The sequence below is a fragment of the Nyctereutes procyonoides genome, unplaced genomic scaffold (assembly GCF_905146905.1).
Source record: "Nyctereutes procyonoides isolate TBG_1078 unplaced genomic scaffold, NYPRO_anot_genome, whole genome shotgun sequence".
Lineage (NCBI taxonomy): Eukaryota > Metazoa > Chordata > Mammalia > Carnivora > Canidae > Nyctereutes > Nyctereutes procyonoides.
In genome coordinates this window covers 50,823,063-50,842,382 of record NW_026575131.1, presented here as the reverse complement: position 1 = coordinate 50,842,382, position 19,320 = coordinate 50,823,063, and the positions used below count along the sequence as shown (strand labels likewise).

General features: G+C 52.4%; 1 protein-coding gene across 1 annotated transcript; it reads right to left on the bottom strand.

Annotated features, from left to right (window-relative positions):
* Positions 1–7,302: 7,302 nt before the first annotated feature.
* CDC37 (cell division cycle 37, HSP90 cochaperone) lies at positions 7,303–17,917 on the bottom strand. The gene is made up of 8 exons (XM_055344718.1): positions 17,736–17,917; positions 12,227–12,508; positions 11,783–11,891; positions 11,562–11,677; positions 11,354–11,476; positions 10,686–10,868; positions 10,532–10,603; positions 7,303–9,458 (listed from the first exon to the last, which is right to left on the bottom strand). The coding sequence occupies exons 1-8, from the start codon at positions 17,835–17,837 to the stop codon at positions 9,303–9,305; spliced, it is 1,143 nt and encodes a 380-aa protein (XP_055200693.1). The 5' UTR covers positions 17,838–17,917; the 3' UTR covers positions 7,303–9,302.
* Between the last annotated feature and the right edge of the window lie 1,403 nt (positions 17,918–19,320).

Here is a 19,320-nt window from a genome sequence, read left to right as displayed (position 1 = left end):
TAACCAATGGAGTCACCCAGGCGCCCCTTTCAGGTTCTTTTAAAGTGAGACCAACACCCCCACCTGACAGCTAAAGAAAAAAGAGACCAGAGAGGCTGCTGGTGAGGCTAATGTCCTGCCTCCAGGGCACAAGTCCTCCTTTGCAAACTCCTCCATCACAGACCATTTGGGACCAGCAGGGAGGCTCCAGCTCACCCCACCGACTGTCCAGCGTCTTGTCGAGCATTGAGCATCGTGCGTGGTCGTCGTGCGTGGTCGTCGGGTTTGCCCAAGATTGAGGGAGATTCCCAGAGGGGACTTTCAGGGTTACAATTGGGACAGTCCTGAGCAAACTGGGACAATTGGCCATCCGTCCCTAGTTGGTTTTCAGGAGGAAGCTGAAATTGGGGGGTTCCCCTAACCCTGCAGGGAGGGGCCTCCTAGAACTCCCACCAGACCAGGCAAAAGCCAAGGGTGGGTAAATTAAAAACAAAATCCCTTTGTGCTCTTTTAAATTGGAAAGTTCATGGAACAGTCAGCCCCTTCCTCCAAACAGCCATGAGTTTGGTCAGTTTTCTGGGAATCTTTCCAAGAAAGGGCAATACACTGTTGAGCACATGTAAATACATGCTTCCAGGAAATTCCCAAGAGCAGCCTCAAACTGGATACTCTATGCTGGTCTCAGGAGGAAATAGAGGAGTTACATGAAGGCAGGAACGAGAAGGTAAAGATTCAAATCCTGGCTCTGCCACCGTGTGATACTGGGCAAATGCTTAACTTGCCCATGCTCAGTTTCTTCCTCTGGAGAATGTGGCTAATTGGAGTCCCAAGCTCGAGATGTATCAGGAACCTCAAATGAGCTAAGACATGTAAGAACTTGGAACCAGGTGCTGAATGAGTGCTATTATCTTTTTTATTTCTTTTTATTTTTTTCTTTTTATTTTTTTAAAAGATTTTATTCATTTATTCATGAGAAACGCACAGAGAGAGAGAGAGAGAGAGAGAGAGAGAGAGAGATTGAGAGGCAGAGACACAGGCAGAGAGCAGGCTCCATGCAGGGAACCCGATGCGGGACTCGATCCCAGGATTCTGGGATCATGCACTGAGTCAAAGGCAGACAGACACTCAACTGCTGAGCCACCCAAGGATCCCTCTTTTTATTTTTTTAAAGATTTTATTTATTTATTTATTCATGAGAGAGAGAGAGAGAAAGAGAGGCAAAGAATAGGCAGAGGGAGAAGCAGGCTCCCTGCGGGGAGCCTGATTCAGAATTCAATCCCAGGACCCCAGGATCACGGTGGGAGCCAAAGGCAGATGCTCAACCACTGAGCCACCCAAGAGTCCCTATTTTTCATTTAATGATATTTTTTGGTGATCTTTCCTTTCCACTGCATCTAGTTCTCTTTTGCAGAATCATTTGACTAGCACATATTTCAGGCACACAAAAAGGGGTTGGAAATACATTAAAAAGTCAGCTAGAGGGCAGCCCGGTGGCTCAGGGGTTTAGCACCGCCTTCAGCCCAGGGCGTGATCCTGGAGACCCGGGATCAAGTCCCACATCAGGCTCCCTGCATGGAGCCTGCTTCTCCCTCTGCCTGTGTCTCTCTGCCTCTCTCTCTCTCTGTGTCTCTCATGAATAAATAAATAAAATATTTAAAAAAAAATCAGCTAGGCAAAAGGTGGGAACAACCCAGGTGTCCATCAATAGGTGAATGGATAACAAAATGTAGTATAGCCATAAAATGGAATATTCAATCATAACAAGGAATGAAGCTCTGACACATGCCACAACCAACCTTAAAACATTATGTTAAGTGCAAGAAGCCATATATGAAAGTAGATTATTCCAATTTATATGAGGTCCCTAGAGGAGTCAGATTTATGGAGAAGAAAAGTAGATGATGGGTGCCAGAGGCTGGGGGAAGGGGGACGGGGAATTAGAAGTTAATGGGGCAGAGTTTCAATTTGGGATGAAAAAGGAATTCTGGAGATGGATGGTGGAGATGGTTGCACAACAGTGTGAATGTCCCTAGTGCCCTTGAACTATGCACTTAAAAGTGGTTAAAATGGAAGTTTTACACTATGTTTATTTTATTTTTTTTATTTTTAAAAGATTTATTAATTTATTCATGAGAGACACACAGAGAGAGGCAGAGACACAGGCAGAGGCTCCCCACAGGGAACCCAATGTGGGACTCAATCCCAGGATCATGCCCTGAGCCAAAGGTAGATGCTCAACCGCTGAGCTACCCAGGTGTCCCTACACTATGTTTATTTTAACATGATTAAAAAAGAAAAACAAATCCACTCAGGAAAATAAAACAGCATAAATACAGTGGAGAATCTATGCTTTCACTCCCTGCTCTTAACCTGGGAAGGAGCAGCTGCTGTCCAGAGGTGCCATCCACTCCTGCCACCTAAGCAGTGGATAAGGCTGCTTTCCATTTACACAACACATATCTCTCAAGCATCTGTGGTGGATTTGGCCCTGCTCTAGATCTCAAGGAACATCGCAGAGAGGAGAACAAATAAAATTTCCTGCCATTGTGATACCTGGTGGCACAGTCCGTTAAGCATCTGACTTAGGTCCTGATCTCAGGGTCATGGGATGGAGCCCCAGGTCTGGCTCCTCCCTCAGTGGGAGTCAGCTTGAGATTCTCTCTCCCTCTGCCTCTGCCCCTCTCACTCATTCTTTCTCTCTTTCTAATAAATATATCTTAAAAAAAAATTAAAGTCTGGGACTTAAAGTCACCTGGGTGACTCAGTGGTTGAGCATTGGCCTTTGGCTCAGGTTGTGATCCCGGGGTCCTAGGATCAAGTCCCCGCATCAGGCTCCTTGCAGGGAGCCTGCTTCTCCCTCTACCTATGTCTCTGCCTCTCTCTGTATGTCTCTCATGTATAAACAAACAAACGAACGAACAAACAAACAAAATTTAAAATTTTCTTTTAAAAAATTCTCTGCCCCTGTGGCATGGATATTCTAGGTGAGAAGATAGCAGAGAAGAAGGATAAATAAGTAAAATATGCAGTGTGGCTGATGATGACATGATACGGACAAAGCAAAGCAGGGAGTTAAAATTTGAAATTGGGTGGGAATGGGGGTCTGCAACCCCTTTTCTGACCTGAGGGAGCTGGGGTGGAGCCATAGTGATATCCAGGGAAACGTATACCAGGCAGGGAACAGCCAAGGCAAAGACCTAGGGAGAAAGCCTGTCCTTGACCTTTATGAAAATTCTATCCATATGCTGGACTCTGTAACTTGCTTGCATATATATTCCATATACATATATATTAGTATATATAATTTAATTTTTGTAATTTTGATATTATACTGACCATACAGTTCTGTTTTTTTTTAATTTATTTATTTATGATAGTCACAGAGAGAGAGATAGAGGCAGAGACACAGGCAGAGGGAGAAGCAGGCTCCATGCACCGGGAGCCCGATATGGGATTCGATCCCGGGTCTCCAGGATCGCGCCCTGGGCCAAAGGCAGGCGCCAAACCACTGCGCCACCCAGGGATCCCTACAGTTCTGTTTTTTTTTTTTTTTTTTTTTAATTTTTTTTTTTTTAAATTTATTTACGATAGTCATACAGAGAGAGAGAGGCAGAGACACAGACAGAGGGAGAAGCAGGCTCCATGCACCAGGAGCCTGACGTGGGATTCGATCCCGGGTCTCCAGGATCGCGCCCCGGGCCAAAGGCAGGCGCCAAACCGCTGCGCCACCCAGGGATCCCCACAGTTCTGTTTTTTATGTAGTAATGCTATTATTAGCATTTTCTCATGCTATTAGAAATTCTCCGTAAGCATGAAGGTAAAAAATGTAGGTCATTACAAGAAAATAGGGGTGAATTTGTCTTTTTTCTTTCTTTTTTTGAGAGGCAGGGAGGGGCAGAGTGAGAAGGAGAGAAAGAATTTCAAGCAGACTCCACACCCAGTATTCAGCCTGCTGCGAGGCTTGATGCAGTGGGGCTCGACCTCATGACCCTGAGATCATGACCTGAGCCAAAATCAAGAGTCATAGGCTTACCAAGTGAGATAACTTTGTTGAATCAAGACCTTTATCCCCAAGATTTAAAAAAAAAAAAGTCATATGCTTAACTGACTGAGTCACCTAGGTGCCTCTTTTTATTTTTTTAAATGGAGATATGGGGCAGCCTGGGTGGCTCAGTGGTTTAGCGCCACCTTCAGCCCGGGCATGATCCTGGAGACCCAAAATAGAGTCCCCCGTCGGGCTCCCTGCATGGAGCTTGCTTCTCCCTCTGCCTGTGTCTCTGCCTCTCTCTCTCTCTCTCTCTCTCTCTCTCTCTCTCTGTGTGTGTGTCTCTCATGATTAGATAAATAAAATCTTGAAAAAAATAAATGGAGATATGCCATCTATATTTCTGTTCATAAATTTCACCCACGTTGTGGGGGGCACTCTATTTCTCTTGGCTTCACTGCTCTATCCATGCAACATTTGCACATTAATAGGCTACAATTTATCTGTCTCTTCTCCCATGGATGGACAATTATGTGGTTTCCAAGTGGTGCCAAGAAACATTCCTATACTGTCATTCTTCCTTTTTATAGAGTTACTTCTTTTAAGTAGTGATTCATTCACATGGTTCCAAATTGAAAAGACACAAAAGGATTTTGAGGACAAGTTCTTACTCTCCTTCTGGGCCCCTGACATTGGATTACTGAATTCAAAATATGTTTACGCTTCAGTGGTTCCGAAAGTTAAATGCGGATTACCATACAATCCAGCAACTCCACATCTAAGTGTACATGCAAAAGAAAGCAGGACTCAGAGAGATTTGCACACCCATGTTCACAGCAGTATTATTCACAGTGATGAAGAAGTGGAAGCAATTCAAGTGTCCATTTTTTTTAAAGATTTCATTTATTTATTCATAGAAACAGAGAGAGAGAGACAGAAACAGGCAGAGGGAGAAGCAGGCTCCATGCAGGGAGCCCAACGTGGGACTCGATCCAGGGTCTCCAGGATCACACCCTGGGCTGCAGGCGGCGCTAAACTGCTGCGCCACCAGGGCTGCCCTCAAGTGTCCATTGATGGATGAATGGTAAACAAAATATGGTATATCCTACAAAGGAATACTTTTCAATTCTAAAATAAATGAAATTGATACATGCCACCCCATGGATGAACCTTGAAAACTTTATGCTAATCGAAATAAGCCAGTCATGAAATTACAGATATTTTATGAATGGGGGGTTAAGTGTTTTAACGGGAATAGTTTCTTATACTTAAAGCCACTGAATCACACGCCCCAAAACAGTTAAAATGGTAATTTTATGGCACATACATTTTACCACAATTTAAAAACACACACTTATAGAGCACCTACTGTGGCTGTGCTCTAGGACGTGAAGATTTAGCCATGAACAAAACACCAGGATCCCTGCCTCCAGGGAGTGGACATAAACCAGATAAATATGAATAAGCAGGTTTTATGATATATTGGGAAATGGTCAGTGGTAAAGAAGTTAAAAGTTGGGCAGGTAAGGGGCTTCAGGGGCTGGAGTAACTTCTAGATTCTGTCCCCAGCATCCAGTATATTTGTTGCCTATGAGCAGCTTTGTATTTTTTAAAAAGATTCTATTTATTTATTCATGAGAGACACACAGAGAGAGGCAGAGACATAGGCAGAGGGAGAAGCAGGCTCCATGCAGGGAGCCCAATGTGGGACTTGATACTGGGAGTCCAGGATCACAACCTAAGCTGAAGGCAGATGCTCAACCGCTGAGCCACCCAGGCGGCCCGAGGAGCTGTGTGTATTGAAGCTTCCTCCTGTGGCCACAGAAAAAGTGCTTTGCCCAGCTTCCACATCCCTGGCTTCAGGTGGGTACTTTTGATGGGGAAGCCTGGCCAGAGACCAGAAGTGGGAGACCCAGGAGGGATTATCTATTCCCCTACTCCCTCCCTGCTGGCCACAGTTTGGGTAGTGGCTGTATCTCTGTGACCACATATTCTGCAAGGAGTGTCTCCCTCATGAGTTCTGCTAATTCTGTGTCCTGCCCATGCATCTGAGCCCTGGATGTGGCTCCTCCCTGTGGTAGGCAGAGTAACAGACACCCCCACACACACATGGCCATGTATGAACTAATCCCTGGAATCTGTGAATATAGGATTCATTAGGGATCCTTAAAAGTGGAAGTTGGGTGGGGGGACGCCTGGGTGGCTCAGTCGGTTGAGCCAGCACCGACTCTTGGTTTTGGCCAAGATCATGATCTTGATCATGATCTCATGGTTGTGAGATTGAGTCATATATTAGGCTTGCACTGAACGTGGAGTCTTCTTCAGATTCTCTCTCCCTCTCCTTCTGGCCCTTTTCCCACTCTCTCTTAAAAACAAAACAAAAAATCTTAATTAAAAAAAAAGTAGAAGGGGGGCAGAAAAAGAAATCAGAGCGATGTGATATGAAGGACTGACTTACCTTTGCCATTTTTGAAGATAGAACAGCCATGAGCCAAGGAATGTGAGCAGGCTGTAGAAGCTGGTCATGGCAAAGAAATGGATCCCACCCAGAGCTTCCAGATTGCAGCTCTGCCAATGTCCCGATTTTAACCCAGTGAGACTCTTGTCAGGCTGCTGAGCTGCAGAAGTGTAAGACGATAAATTGGTGTGGAAGGCACTAAGTTTGTGGTTATTTGTTATAACAGCTGTAGAAGATGGATACACTCAACACACATTCGTTGGTTCTCCAACCCCACTCAATTGATGACATCAATCCTTTCATTACAATTTGCTCAGCTAAACCCTTTTGAGTTGAATTCTGTTTCTCAAACTTAAGACCCAGCAATCCTGTCTCTGGGAATTTTTCCTACAGGTAGGATGCCTGCGCTCTTGGGAAGCGGTGCACAGGGCTTTTTCTGGCTTGAAGAAACAGAAACTGGAACCCCCCCCCCAATGAAACCAATGCTGAGATAGGCACCCCAAGGAGCTTTCCACACAGGATAGAAAGAATGAGTGCTGATGGAATGATAAAGGAAGGTCTGCAGGTCCTAATGGCTCAGCAGAAAAAAAGCAAGATGCATTTCAGACTCTAAAACGAGCTAAGTTTTAGGCAAAGAAGAGAGGCAATAAGAACACACTCAATTTTACAAAAAAAAAAAAAAAAACCTTGGAAGGAGTCACGAGAAACCGTGGACAGTGGGTTCCCATGGATTCCCATGACTGGGGGCAGGGAACCACTTGAGTGGAGGATGAGCAGAGTCAGAGCTACTCCTGCTAGTATCTGATGTTTTAAATCCTTAGGACAACCGACACTAGGGTAAGAGAAGTGAGGCATGAAAGCAAAAAGGGCGCCAAAAAAGCTCAGTAACCAAGATAAATACTTTAATGCAATATTTTTTAAAAAGCACAATTAATGTGGGAAAAAAAAACATGAACAAAATATTGAAATTTTAAGAATCAGTAACAGTGTCGTTACATTGGAGCCTGAGGCAAAAGGAAAAACCAGGAATAGGGATTCTATCTTTGAAAGTTTTCACAGTAAATAATGAGTTGCCAATCCTGGATGGATCCTGGATGGGTGAGGTTTATCCAGGACTAAGGATGCCTTCCTCCTCCCCAAGCCCTCCAGATCAGATCCCTGCCTGCCATTCCCATCACATAAAAGCTTGAGGTGATGCCACCAGGGTTTGCAGCTCACCATTGCCCCCTGGTGGCAATCAGTTTGGACACAACAGCATCTAGGGGTGCTTTGCTTTAGATGTTCAGAGCCCTCACCACGGAATGCAAAGATCCCCTGAGGGCACTGTTGAATACTGCAGGACCAAAGACTGTGCCCTGCTGGTGCTCACAGCACAAGGGAGAGGACTACGCAGGGTGGCAAAGCTTGGCACACATCAGGTGAGGCAAGCTGCCTTGGCTGGGTGTTCGGGGCAATTCAGGTGGGTCCAGGAGGGCACTGGGGGAAGAGGAGGCACTGAGCTCTAGTCTGAGTGACAAGCAGCTGCCTGGGGTGGGGTCTCCTGGGATTTTGGGCAGAGGGCTTCACTGCTTCATCTTCAACCCATGTCCTTGTGCATCTTATTCTTTAGGCCCTTTTGCCCCAAATATTTTGTTACTTAAAGGAGCCCCCAAGGGCTGCAGGGAAGGGTGTTTGGGTAGAGGAACAGGTATACACCAAGGCCCACATTTTGAGAATCTACGTGCCAGGCGCCCTGCTTGTCTGTGGCATGATCTCATTTTAGCACTACCCCAGGAGAAAGGCACTAACATTACTCACTGTGCGGGGTGGGGGGGGGGGCACAGAGACAGTCAGTTGCCCAAGGTCACACTGATAAAGAGAAATTTAAAGTGCTCCAGAACCCGCAAGGAGGGAAGGCAGACAGGTGGATGTGAGATCAGGGCAGAGAAGACTGGGCAGATGGTGCAGGCCTTTATGAGCTGCAGAGGACTTTGGGCTTCTGCTGTTGGAGGGGGGGATGATGTGCCTTGACTCACATGTTTATGGCTACCCTCTGGCCACTGCCTGTTGAGGTCTGATGTGGAAGGGGGGTGGGAGACAAGAAGCTGGGGCAGGCTGCAGGCCAGAGGTGTGCGGATCTGGACCAGGGTGGAGGCCATGGACGCAAAGGGCAGTGACCAGAGATAGGGGATCCTCCTGAATGGGTGATGGCAGGGGGCTTGGGGGGCCAGCCAAAGAGTAGCGGATTGGGGAAAACAAGAACTCTGATGTAAAGGAATCCCAGGGACGAATGTTCTAGGCAGTGGAATAGCATGTTCAAGAACCTGGAATCAGAATAGAGGGAGCTGCCCAGACAGCTGGAGGATAAAGCCTGAGGCATCACAGGTCAGACCTCTCAACACTCACTGGGTTTCCCTCCCATTCCAAGAGAAGAGCTGTGTCAACAGCCCTTGAGACGCCCCCCTGAGCATCTGAAATCCTTTATTGGAAAATCATTGCTGTTTACCATATAGAAGACTCACAGCAGATGAACAGTGAGAACAGAGCCCAGAGTGATCAGAGCAGGCCTCTGGGCTGGGGACCCTCCCCACCCCACCCCATGAACCAGCCTAGTGACCTCCGCCCCTCCCTGAACCCCCAGGCCTTTGGCATAATGCTGATTGGGGGGAGGGAGAAGGAAGTAGCAGCCTGCAGGCAGTGAAGCCCCTTGACTCAAAGCAGACTTGAATGAGCACTGGAGGTGGGGGCAGTGGGGGTGGGGATAGGCCCTCTCCTGGCCCCAGGCTGGGCGGGAGCAGTGAAACTGGAAGAAGCCAGGAGCTGGGGAGATGGCATCTATTTTTGTATTCTGAAAAGGGGCACACAGGGGCCTGCAGGCAGGAGGGCAGCAGCTGGGGCGAGTCAGGCGCTGACATCCTTCTTGTCGCCTGCCTTGGGGCCAGCTTCCAGCAAGGGGTCCCCAGGGCCCGCCTCCTCCCCATCCTTGGCCTCGCTGGACTTGGAGTTGGGGACCCAGAGGCCGGAGTCGATGCAGCGCTGCATGTGGTACTTCGCATCCTGTGGGGAGAAGGGTGGCGAGTGAGGCCAGGACTGCCACCCCTGGTGGCGCATCCTTAAACCACATCCTTAGCCTTGCTTACTACTCATTCTAGATCAGAGCTGTCCAAAGGACTCTGCAATCATGGGAATTGTCTGTAATCTGCAGTGTCTAACATGGTAGCCACCAGCCATGCGTGGCTGCCAAGCACTTCAAACGTGGTTAGTTCAAGTGATGAACAGAACTTCACATTTTACTTAACTTGAACTCAAATTTAAATAGTGTACACCCAGAATAAAAGCTGCATGCCAATAAAACTGATAAACACAGGAGTGAGCTTATGAACCATAGTGTGAAGACTCTAGGTCTAGATATCCATTCTCATGGAAGCTTCTAGAAATCCAAGGCCAGGTCTTGGTCTTGTGACTAGACTTGTTTCACAGATGAGGAAACTAGTGTGGCCGACCAGTGAGCCAAACAGCAGGAATGGGGGCGAACCAAGGTCTATAAAGACACAAAGTCCCATCTACCAGCACCCTTGCTGTTCCTAGTCACAACAGCTAGGGCCACGTGGCTGGCTCAATCAGTAGAGCATGTGACTTTTGATCTCGGGGTCATGAGTTCAAGGCCCACACTGGGTAGAGGCTTACTTTAAAATACATGCACACATACAAACAACAGCTGACATTTACCATGTACTCAGCACCCCCTCACTCCCGGATTTTCCAAGTTAGTATCCAGAGAAAACTGGGTAACCAAGGCTGGGGAGGAGCACTCCTTCCTTGGACAAAGGTAGGATCAACCTGGTGTGCCCATTATGCTCATAAATGGCCCACAGGGGCAGTGACAGTGGCAGGGGATATGCTCAAAGTTCCAAGTTCACTGCTGGATGTAATCACACAGTAGATGCTCCATAGGCTGGCTCATGTGCTGGCCACACGGTTGACATGACCTCCCTTATTGCTCCGTGAAGCCCACAAGGGACACTTCTACCAGCGATGTGGGGAGCAGGGCTGGAGGGGGGCAGGGGACATATCATTTGCCCCCGACGCTCAGCTGGGCTGGTGGGTGGGCCTGGGGAGTGGTTACTCACAGTGGGGTCCATCTTGCTGATGGCATCTTGGAGCATCTGCACATCCTTCACGTCAAAGCATTTCTGGAGTTCCTGCGGGTACAGATGGGCCGGGGTCAGGGCCTCATTTCCTGGGGGTCCCACCTGCTGCCCACCCAGGGCCGGGGAGCCACACCTCAGGTAGAGACTCATAGACTTCAACAGGGTCCAGGCCACCAGGACCTAGCCGCTTCTTGCGCTCCTCTTCCTCGTACTCCTTCATGGCCTTCTCGATGCGCAGCTTGGCGCGGCCCCGCACGCGCTCCTTGAAGGCCTCGAGTTCATCGTTGAAGCCCTCCATGTACTGACGGTCAGCTGTCTGCAGGGTTGGAGGGCCCAGATCTCTTCAGAGGCTCGGTCCATCTCTCCCATGGGCCTGCCCCCGAAGGCTGGTTTTACTGCTGACGTGCTAATGACCACGTGCCTGCCTCGAGTCACAGACCTGTGATGCTCACCTCACCTATGTCCTCACCCAAGCTCTGATCGCTCCCCGCAGGCTGCCCTGCCCTCAGCCTCCCAGGCCTCATCATGGGTAGCTCTGTGCTTCCAGGTGCTCAGGTGAGGGAACCCTAAGGCATCCTTGACTCTGTCCCTCACCCCACGTCGGGACTGTCCACACACCCTGTCTTTCAAAACGGGGGCTAACTACTGGCCCCTCCATGTCTCCGGCCTCCCCTGATTGAACAGATTCTGATCCCACGGCCCCAAGTCTGAATGGACCTGTGAATATCCCCCCTGTAGATGGAGGCTGGTGCCTTGAAGAGGCCCACACCCCACCCCACCCTGGCTCCTCGGGGACACTACCTTGATCTTAGTGAAGAACTGCCGGAAGCAGGCACGGGGATCCACCTTCAGGCTCTTAGCCAGCTCCAGGATGAACTGCATGACAATGGTCTGGTGGGCCACTTGCTCCATGAGTGCACATTTCTGCCAAGGGAGAAGAGGTAGGATGTCACCAAGTGGTGGCTTCAGGGCAGGGCTTCCCCCTAGTCCCGGGGTAGACTCCACTCACCTCCTCCACCTCTAGGTCAATGCACCAGATGACCAGGTAGTTGGCTGTCTCCTCGCACACCAGGTGGACATTGTCTGATAGGTACTTCTGGCTGTCATCCCAGCGGCGGAGCATGCCTACGAGAAGGTGTTGGCAAGGTGCTGAGGGGCCCCAGAGGCAGAGGACCAGCCCCTGTCCTGTGCAACCCCAGCCTGCTGGCCCCCTCCAACGGCCCAACTCACCAAAGTGCTTGATCTGTTTCTCGTACTTCTCCACAAAGGTTTTGTGTTTCTGCTCCCTCACCTCCTCCGACTCCTCCTCCGCCTGCTCTGGTTTGGTATTGACCATGCTCTGTGATGGGGCGAGAGGGGGAGTGGGCTGGGGCGAGCGCCTCCAGCACGGCCGGGTGGGCCGAGGCCGCAGCGCCCATCCCTTCCACGGCGGAGGTGGTGACGGCGCCATGAGCATCAGTGTGGCGGGAGCGTGGGTGTGGCAGGTGTGGCCTCGAACTAGGGCCTTCGGGCAGATCAGAGGGGGGTACCAGTGGGGTGCTTCATCCACCTGGCCCCACACCTGTCCCTCCACCCTCTCTATGCCAGATCGTCCCTCCCTTGAGCTGCCCAGGCCTTACCCCCACCTACCCCACCAGCCCCTGCATGGGGGGAACCCTGCTGGCCCCCTCCCACCTTGCTGAAACCGTCCTTGCTGAGCGTGTCCACATTCCAGGGCATGCTCTTCTCCTTCTTGCGCATCTCCTCCAGCTTTTGCTCCCAGCTCCGCTCCTCCTTGCGCAGCTGTTGAGCCTCAGCCTGCAGCCGTTCCAGCTCCACCTTGCTGCCCTCGCCCTCGGCCACCTCCAGTTCCTTCAGCTTCCGCTGGCACTCAGCCACCTTGCGCCTGCACTCACGGCAGCCCCTGTCCAGCTCCTCCTTCTCCTTTTGGAACTGCTCCATGCGCTCCACCCGGGCCTGTGGGCAGACACAAGCCCTGCACTCCGGGGAAGGGCTGGTCCCTTGACCTCGGCCCTGCCCCACCCGGGGCTCCCACCCTGGTGCACCTGGGATGGCCTCAGGGAATGTGTGCACCACCCTCTGTGCCCCCCCTGGGGGGGCAGCTTCCATCCCACCAGGATACCTGCACACACCTTACTTTGTAACCAAGTCCTATCTATGACCTACAAGGCCCTGCACAATCTGCCCCCTCCCTCCAAGTCACAGTAGCTGCTTTGTCTTTTCTTGAACCCACTTCTAACATCAGGGCCTTTGTACTGGCTGTTCCCCCAGCCTGGAAAGTTCTCTCTCCAGACTCCCCGCACTGGCCCCCAAACCAGCTTACTCCCTCACGTCCTTGCCATCTTGGCTCAAACGTCACTTTACAGATGAGGCCCTTCCCTGACCACCCTGCTGAATGAAGACAGCAATCTCCCCTTACTTGTGTCCTGTTTCACCTTCCTCCTCAGCACTCATTACCTACTAGCGTCTGGTGACAATCTGGTGACAATTATTTACTATGTTCGCAACACTATCCCTCTCTGAGGAGTGGGGTCCCTAGAGATGGGGGATCTGCTCACTCGTGTCTCACACACAAGTGCACAGTCAAGGCTCAGGAGACACTTGTTGGATGAATAAAGTAAGGAAATACTGGATGGGGGTCTTAGGCCACCCATCCTCCCTGGAGCCGCCCTCAGGTGCCCTCCCTTGCCCGACAACCTCCGATGCCCCCCACTGAGGCCTGTTCACTGGTCCTGTCCTTTCCTCCCTCTTTCCTACCCAGTCCTGACGGCTTTTGCTTCTAGAAGTCTCTCCAATTTGGTCCACCCAGAGTACTACTCCTGGATGGCTGCCCAAGGCCCCATCAGCTATGTCTCTGGGCCAGCACACCCACCCTGAACCTTAGCTCGGTGCCCACTGGCCTCCTGTCCCCGCTACCCCAGCTGTTGCTCCCCAGACCTCCTCTGCTGCTGCACCCCAAGTTCAGATGGTGCCCTCGTTCCCCCTCTCGCTCAGATCCCCACTGGACTCTCTACCACATGGCATGGCCCTGTCTGTCCTCCACCCCTGCTTTGCTCCATCATCTCCCCCAGCTCTCAGCAGTGCCTGCTCAATCCAGAGCCCCTGACTGAGCCCTGAGAGGTGCCACCACCTTCCGCAGCTGTTCCAAGCTAGACTGCCAGTTTTGGAAATATGCACATCTGTCTGCAGCCCTTCTTGCCACCCCAACCTGGAGCGTCTGCGCTCAGATGGGATCCCAAAGCCTTACTCCAAGCTGCCCAAGCGGCACCCAGGCCCCAGGGGGCCAGGGTCCCACTCTCCTTTCCCAATTCTGGGTTGCAGGCAGATCCCAAATGCACCAGCTTGCTCTTGACTCTTGACTCTGCAAAGGCTGCTCCTTCTACCTGGAACTCTCTTCCTCTCACTCCATGTCCTTTGGCCCCAGGTCTCAGCTTCTACAGAGCGTTCCCCAAGGGCCCCCCATTCCCCATCACTGTGCCTCAAAGCCCCCTTCAAGATCATCAGACAGCATGATAAGACACTGGAGAACAGCCTCAGGGCCCCAGATGTGGAGTCATAAGCTGTGGCTACTGAGTAAAGGCTGGGTGTCCTTGGGTCAATCCCCTGACCCCTAGGGACCTCCGTTTCCTCATCTGTCAAAGGCAGACAACAGTACCGACCTCACCGAGTGGCACTAGGAGAAGCAAAGGAGATTTAAGTCAAAGTAGACAGTCCAGAGCCATGCTGGATGATCGGCAAGCACCATTCCCGTGGTGGCGACTGCCATTACTATCCAAGGGGACAATCTCCCTCTCTCTCTGGACCATTCTGGGGCTCAAACAAGAAAGCATACTTCGAGTGTTTCGATCAATTTCCAACCCAGAGCACATGCTCAATACCTGGGAGTGGTTGTTACCGCACTGTCACATCACCCAGCTCCACCGCGTACTGGTGAGGTGACCTTGGCTAAGACACTTAAACACTTCTAGCCTTGTAGTTAGTTCCTCTTTGGGAAAAACGCGGTATCAAAGGAGTTACTCCCAGGAAACTGTGCGCAGCCCTACGTAATGAACACGTTCTGCTGTTAGCGTCACCATCCTGGCCACTGGCCCCAGAGTGGTTCACTAACTCACTTCTGGGCCTTCTTTGAAGCCATATCTCCAAGTTGGAGCAGAGTCAGGCACGCAGTAGGTGAGAATGGGGAAGCCTTGAGCCTTCTCTAACTTAGGCCCACAGGACTGCTGACAGTCGAGTCTCACTTTCCCCAGCTGGGTCAAGGTCGAAAGGGCCCTTGCCTCCTGGAGGAGTAAGAGAGAGGCCTGGGGCTCTGCCATTTTCCCCCTGGGGCCTGGGGTGCCCTGGGGGCTTCCTGCTGCAGGGCTCTCTGGGGTTGGCATTCTAGCTGGCCTCGGGTGGCAGCAGGAGCCTACCACCCTGCTGGCTTCTGCTGGGCAGCCACCGAGCTCTTCTCAATGTCCTCTGAGTGGCCGCCAGGGAGACTGGAGCTAAATAAAGGCCTCCTGGAGCTGGTGGGGGCGGCAGCCTGCCCAGCACGGGCTTTCCACCTCTGGGAGGGGCTGTGGCAGCCTGGGTGTGACAGGGGCCACAGCAGGGAGCTGGGACCTGCAGGTGTCACCACCTTCCAGCCTTACAAAGAACCCGACGCTCACAGAATCACAGCGCCATAGTTTGAGGAAAGGAGTCCCAAGAAACTAGTTTAACAGTAGCTGTATCCGGACTAGGGAGGTGGGGCTGGGACACTCCCTTGTCTCTTTCTGGCACTTCTGGAATCTTTCTTTCCCGGAGCACGGATTACCTAAACAATAACAATGACCATAACTGCTAAAGTTTACAGAGAGCTTATCACGTGCCACGTGCTATCCTTAAGGACATCACACGTACTCAATAGAGTAACCTCTTATAACAACCCTATCGGGTGGATACCCTTAATATTCCCAACTAGGGAAACCGAGGCACAAAGAGATCAAACAACTTGCTGGAGGTCATGCAGTAAGTCAGTGATTCAGGAGCCAGGACTGGAACCCAGTTGTGCAGGCCTGTGCTCAGAAGTGCAGCAGGCTACCTTTTTCCTAATCTTGCCTCCCCCTCCTATATGCTTACTCCCTCCCAGGCCGGGAGCCAAGTTCTTGTCAGGCCTAATCTCATTTCATTCTTCGCATGGTCTCCAGGGGCAGGAAAAGTAAAGCAGTAAGTGGGGGATCCCTGGGTGGCGCAGCGGTTTAGCGCCTGCCTTTGGCCCAGGGCGCGATCCTGGAGACCCGGGATCGAGTCCCACGTCAGGCTCCCGGTGTATGGAGCCTGCTTCTCCCTCTGCCTGTGTCTCTGCCTCTCTCTCTCTCACTGTGTGCCTATCATAAATAAATAAAACAAAAAAAAATAAAAAAAAGAAAAAGAAAGTAAAGCAGTAAGTGGTAGGGCTGGGATTAGAACCCAAACTTGCCTGTCACTGAAGCTGGGGCTAGAGATGCTTCTCTCCCCTCCCCTCCCCCCCCGCCCCACCCCCACCTGGCTCCACTACAGCCATAGGGTCCTCAGCAAGATAAGAAAAGGTTCTGTTCCAGGAGGGAGGAAGGCAGGGTGGGGAGAACTCTGCAGGAGAGGGGGCACTGGCTTCCCACCCAGCAGGACCAAAATGCTCTCCACATAGCTGTATAGATTAACCTCTTTATGTGACAAAAGTAGGTACTCCCAAGAACAGTCTTTAGAGCTCTGCGTTGAGTCTTAAGCATTTCATAATAAAATGTTACACATGGCAAAAAATGAAAGTGCTAGAACTTTCTTCTTACATTCTCAGTGGCTTGCCTGGTAGGTATGTTACCCAAGAGTGCTGCTTTAAGGTAAGGGTTGGAAATGGGACTGGAGACCAGATGTGGGGACTAAAGACACCACAGGATGGGGAAGGGCCCTTCTAGGAGGTTCTGGATAAATGACTGGGAGTTGCCATATGCGAGGGTGGAGTGAGGAATTCCTAACTGGAAGGTTCTGAGAGGTATACGCCCTCAAAGTGGGAGTATAACACGCACAAGTATGTGGGTGTAGAAGCTCCGATTTGGGGGAGCAAGAGATTAGAATATTAAGTCTTATGAGAGCTGCTCTGTTGTCCTGTGAGCATTGCTGGGCAGGGAGAGAGATGGGACAAGCAGACAGGATTCTGGGATCTGGATTTGGGGGCAAACAGACAAAAAAAGAGGGGGCAGTAAATCTGGAATCAAATTGGGAGGGTCCTTAGAGCAGGCACATGTGGGTGTCTGAGAGCAACAGACCAAGCTGGGGTTAGGAGGAAGGTTGGATGGTTTTGGGTGCTGGACTTGAGTTGGTAGAAGGCATTCCAAGGCTGCCAGAGGCTTCTACAGGAAACTGTTGGGGGTGGGTGGTGCCTGAGCCTGCAATACCAAGGAGGGGCAGGGACTCTGGAGGGGCCGGAAGCCCTGTGGGGCAGGGTTTCCTGGTATAATGAGAAACGGGGTCCACAGTAGGTGACGCTAAAGAGTGGCTGGAATTCGAGACTCCATCAGAAGGGACCTGGTGGTCCGGTTTGGGCAAGCGGGTTCCAAAACTCCATTCTGGATGAGACCGAAGGTCCTGGTGGAGCATCCAGCTACGTTCTACGGAAGGGGTCCGGGTATGGGTTGGACTCTCAAGCCAAGAACAGAAACCTCAGGAGAGGGCAGGGTTCCTTGTTCTGTTTGGAGAAGGAATGGGAATCCCTGTCAGGAACCAGGGAGGAAGATCTCCGAATAAATTCAAAGCACCGAAGACCTAGGATTTGGGGAGGGGCAGATGGTACATCCAAGATCAGAAATGTCTCCCGGAATAGGATCACAGTCCAGGCTCCGAGGCAGAGTTTTGCGTGTTAAGTGGAAGGTCCCAGAAAGGACTGGGGGGACACCCCCCAAAGCTTCTCTTAGCAGTTTAGACTCGGAGAAAGGTGCTCTAAGGGTCAACTGGGAGCTCCACGCAGAAATCGGAGGGGAGGCTGGGGACCTCCGGTAGGGACTCAGCGCCCTGGCAATTCTGGGGTCTGGAGTCGAATCGAAGAACCCCAAGCGGTATTGAAAGCCCAGACTATGCGCTGGGAATCCCAGGTGTCAATGCGGGGTCCCTGACAGTACTAGGGGTCAGAACTCTGGAGCGGAGTCCCGGGCGGGGGGGAGGGGGAAGGGGACGGGCGCGCGCACCCTACCTGGTGCCGCCAGCGGAAGAGGCTGGCTGTGTCGATATTGGGGTGCGTCTCGTCCTCATCGTCAGACACCTCAATGTGGTCCCACACGCTGTAGTCCACCATCTTGCCTCGGCGGCTCAGCCCGCTCCGGCTCCGGGTCTGACTCTGGCGGCGGCAGCGCTGGAGACTCGGCCCGCGGAGCCCCGCCCCTTCCGCTTCCGCCCTGGCGCGCACGTCCCCGCCCGCGCATGACGTTACATCCCTAGTAACCGCGGTGGCGGCTGTGGAGACCCGCTTGCCTTAAAGGGTCCCGCGCACGTGTTCCGGCCCCCGGGAATCCCCGCAAAGACCCCGCCTCATTGGGCACGGGGCCTCCGCGGGCACCTCGTGAGGGTATACGGGCTGGCGTTCCAACCTCGAGCCCCCCTCATCTCCAGCTGTCCCCCCGGTGCGCGTTTGCGGCGGCCTCGGGGGGCGGGGCCGATGGCGAGACTGTAGCTGAGGATTGTCCCCTTAGCCACGCCGCAGTGACGTCAGCCGGAACCCACTGCAGGGGCCGGCTTCGGCGCGAAGACCTGTCCCTGTGCCCCTGGAGAAGAGGACCTAACCCTATGCTGGGGAGGGGTGTCTGATGAGAGCACTTTCCCAGTCCTGGGGTACAGAGCCCTGCCCAGGAAAGGTCTAAGTGGAGGAGGGACGTGGCTCCGCCCTTGGGGGGATCGGCTGTGGGGGCGATGTGGCCCTGCTTTGGGAGCTGGTGTTTCCCTAGCTCGGACCATTCTCCCCCTCGCATTCCTGAGCCGGGATTCGCGCACACACGCCCCCTCTAAAATCACCCAGATCCACCCCGGCTCCTCCCTACCCGCCCCCGCCCGAGTCAACGGATCTCGGACTCCTGTCCGAGGCGTCTCCCCGTGCGGCCGCTGGGTGTCACTAAAGTCTAGCCAAAGGGGGCCTTTGCTCCTGGCCCCGCGCAGCCGGGGGACTGGAAGGGGATCGTGGAGGTGCGGATGGAGGCTTTCCTCGTGGTGGTACTCTAGAATCGTTCGTAGCCCCTCCCCTTTGGTCCGGAGCCCCCTTACTCCGCCGGGCCTCTAAAGACTCCGTTACTGTGAGCTTGGGTGACCCCAGCTGCACACTTGCGTGCATCCCCACCCTCGTTTTGATACTGGGATAAAAGGCCGTGTTGCAGCCTAGGGCCAGGATTATCTCAGATTAAAGGGCGTTCCGTGGGGGCGGGTAGGATGCGAGGAGCTCCAGCCCCTCGGATGAGGGGCGTTTTTCCCAGACTACCCCCCAGAAGGTGTTTGGAGAGAGCGGGCTGTAGGGAATGGACTAAGGGGCTCAAAATGGGGGGATTCCCCAGCCCAGGGAAGTAGAGGGGCCTTCCGGACAAAAGCGCCCGCCCGCTGCCTCCCCTCCCCCTCGAGCATCTTTCAAACCCGCGAGTGGGCGGGCGGGGGCGGGGGAGTTCCCCCCCCTCCTCTCCCCCTCCCCCTTGAGCCCAGGCAGTCCAGCATCTCTGCGGCCGTCAAGGCCCGGGCGCGCGCGCGCACGGACCCATACCCCAGCGGGTCTCACAATCGCGCACACACACATACACACA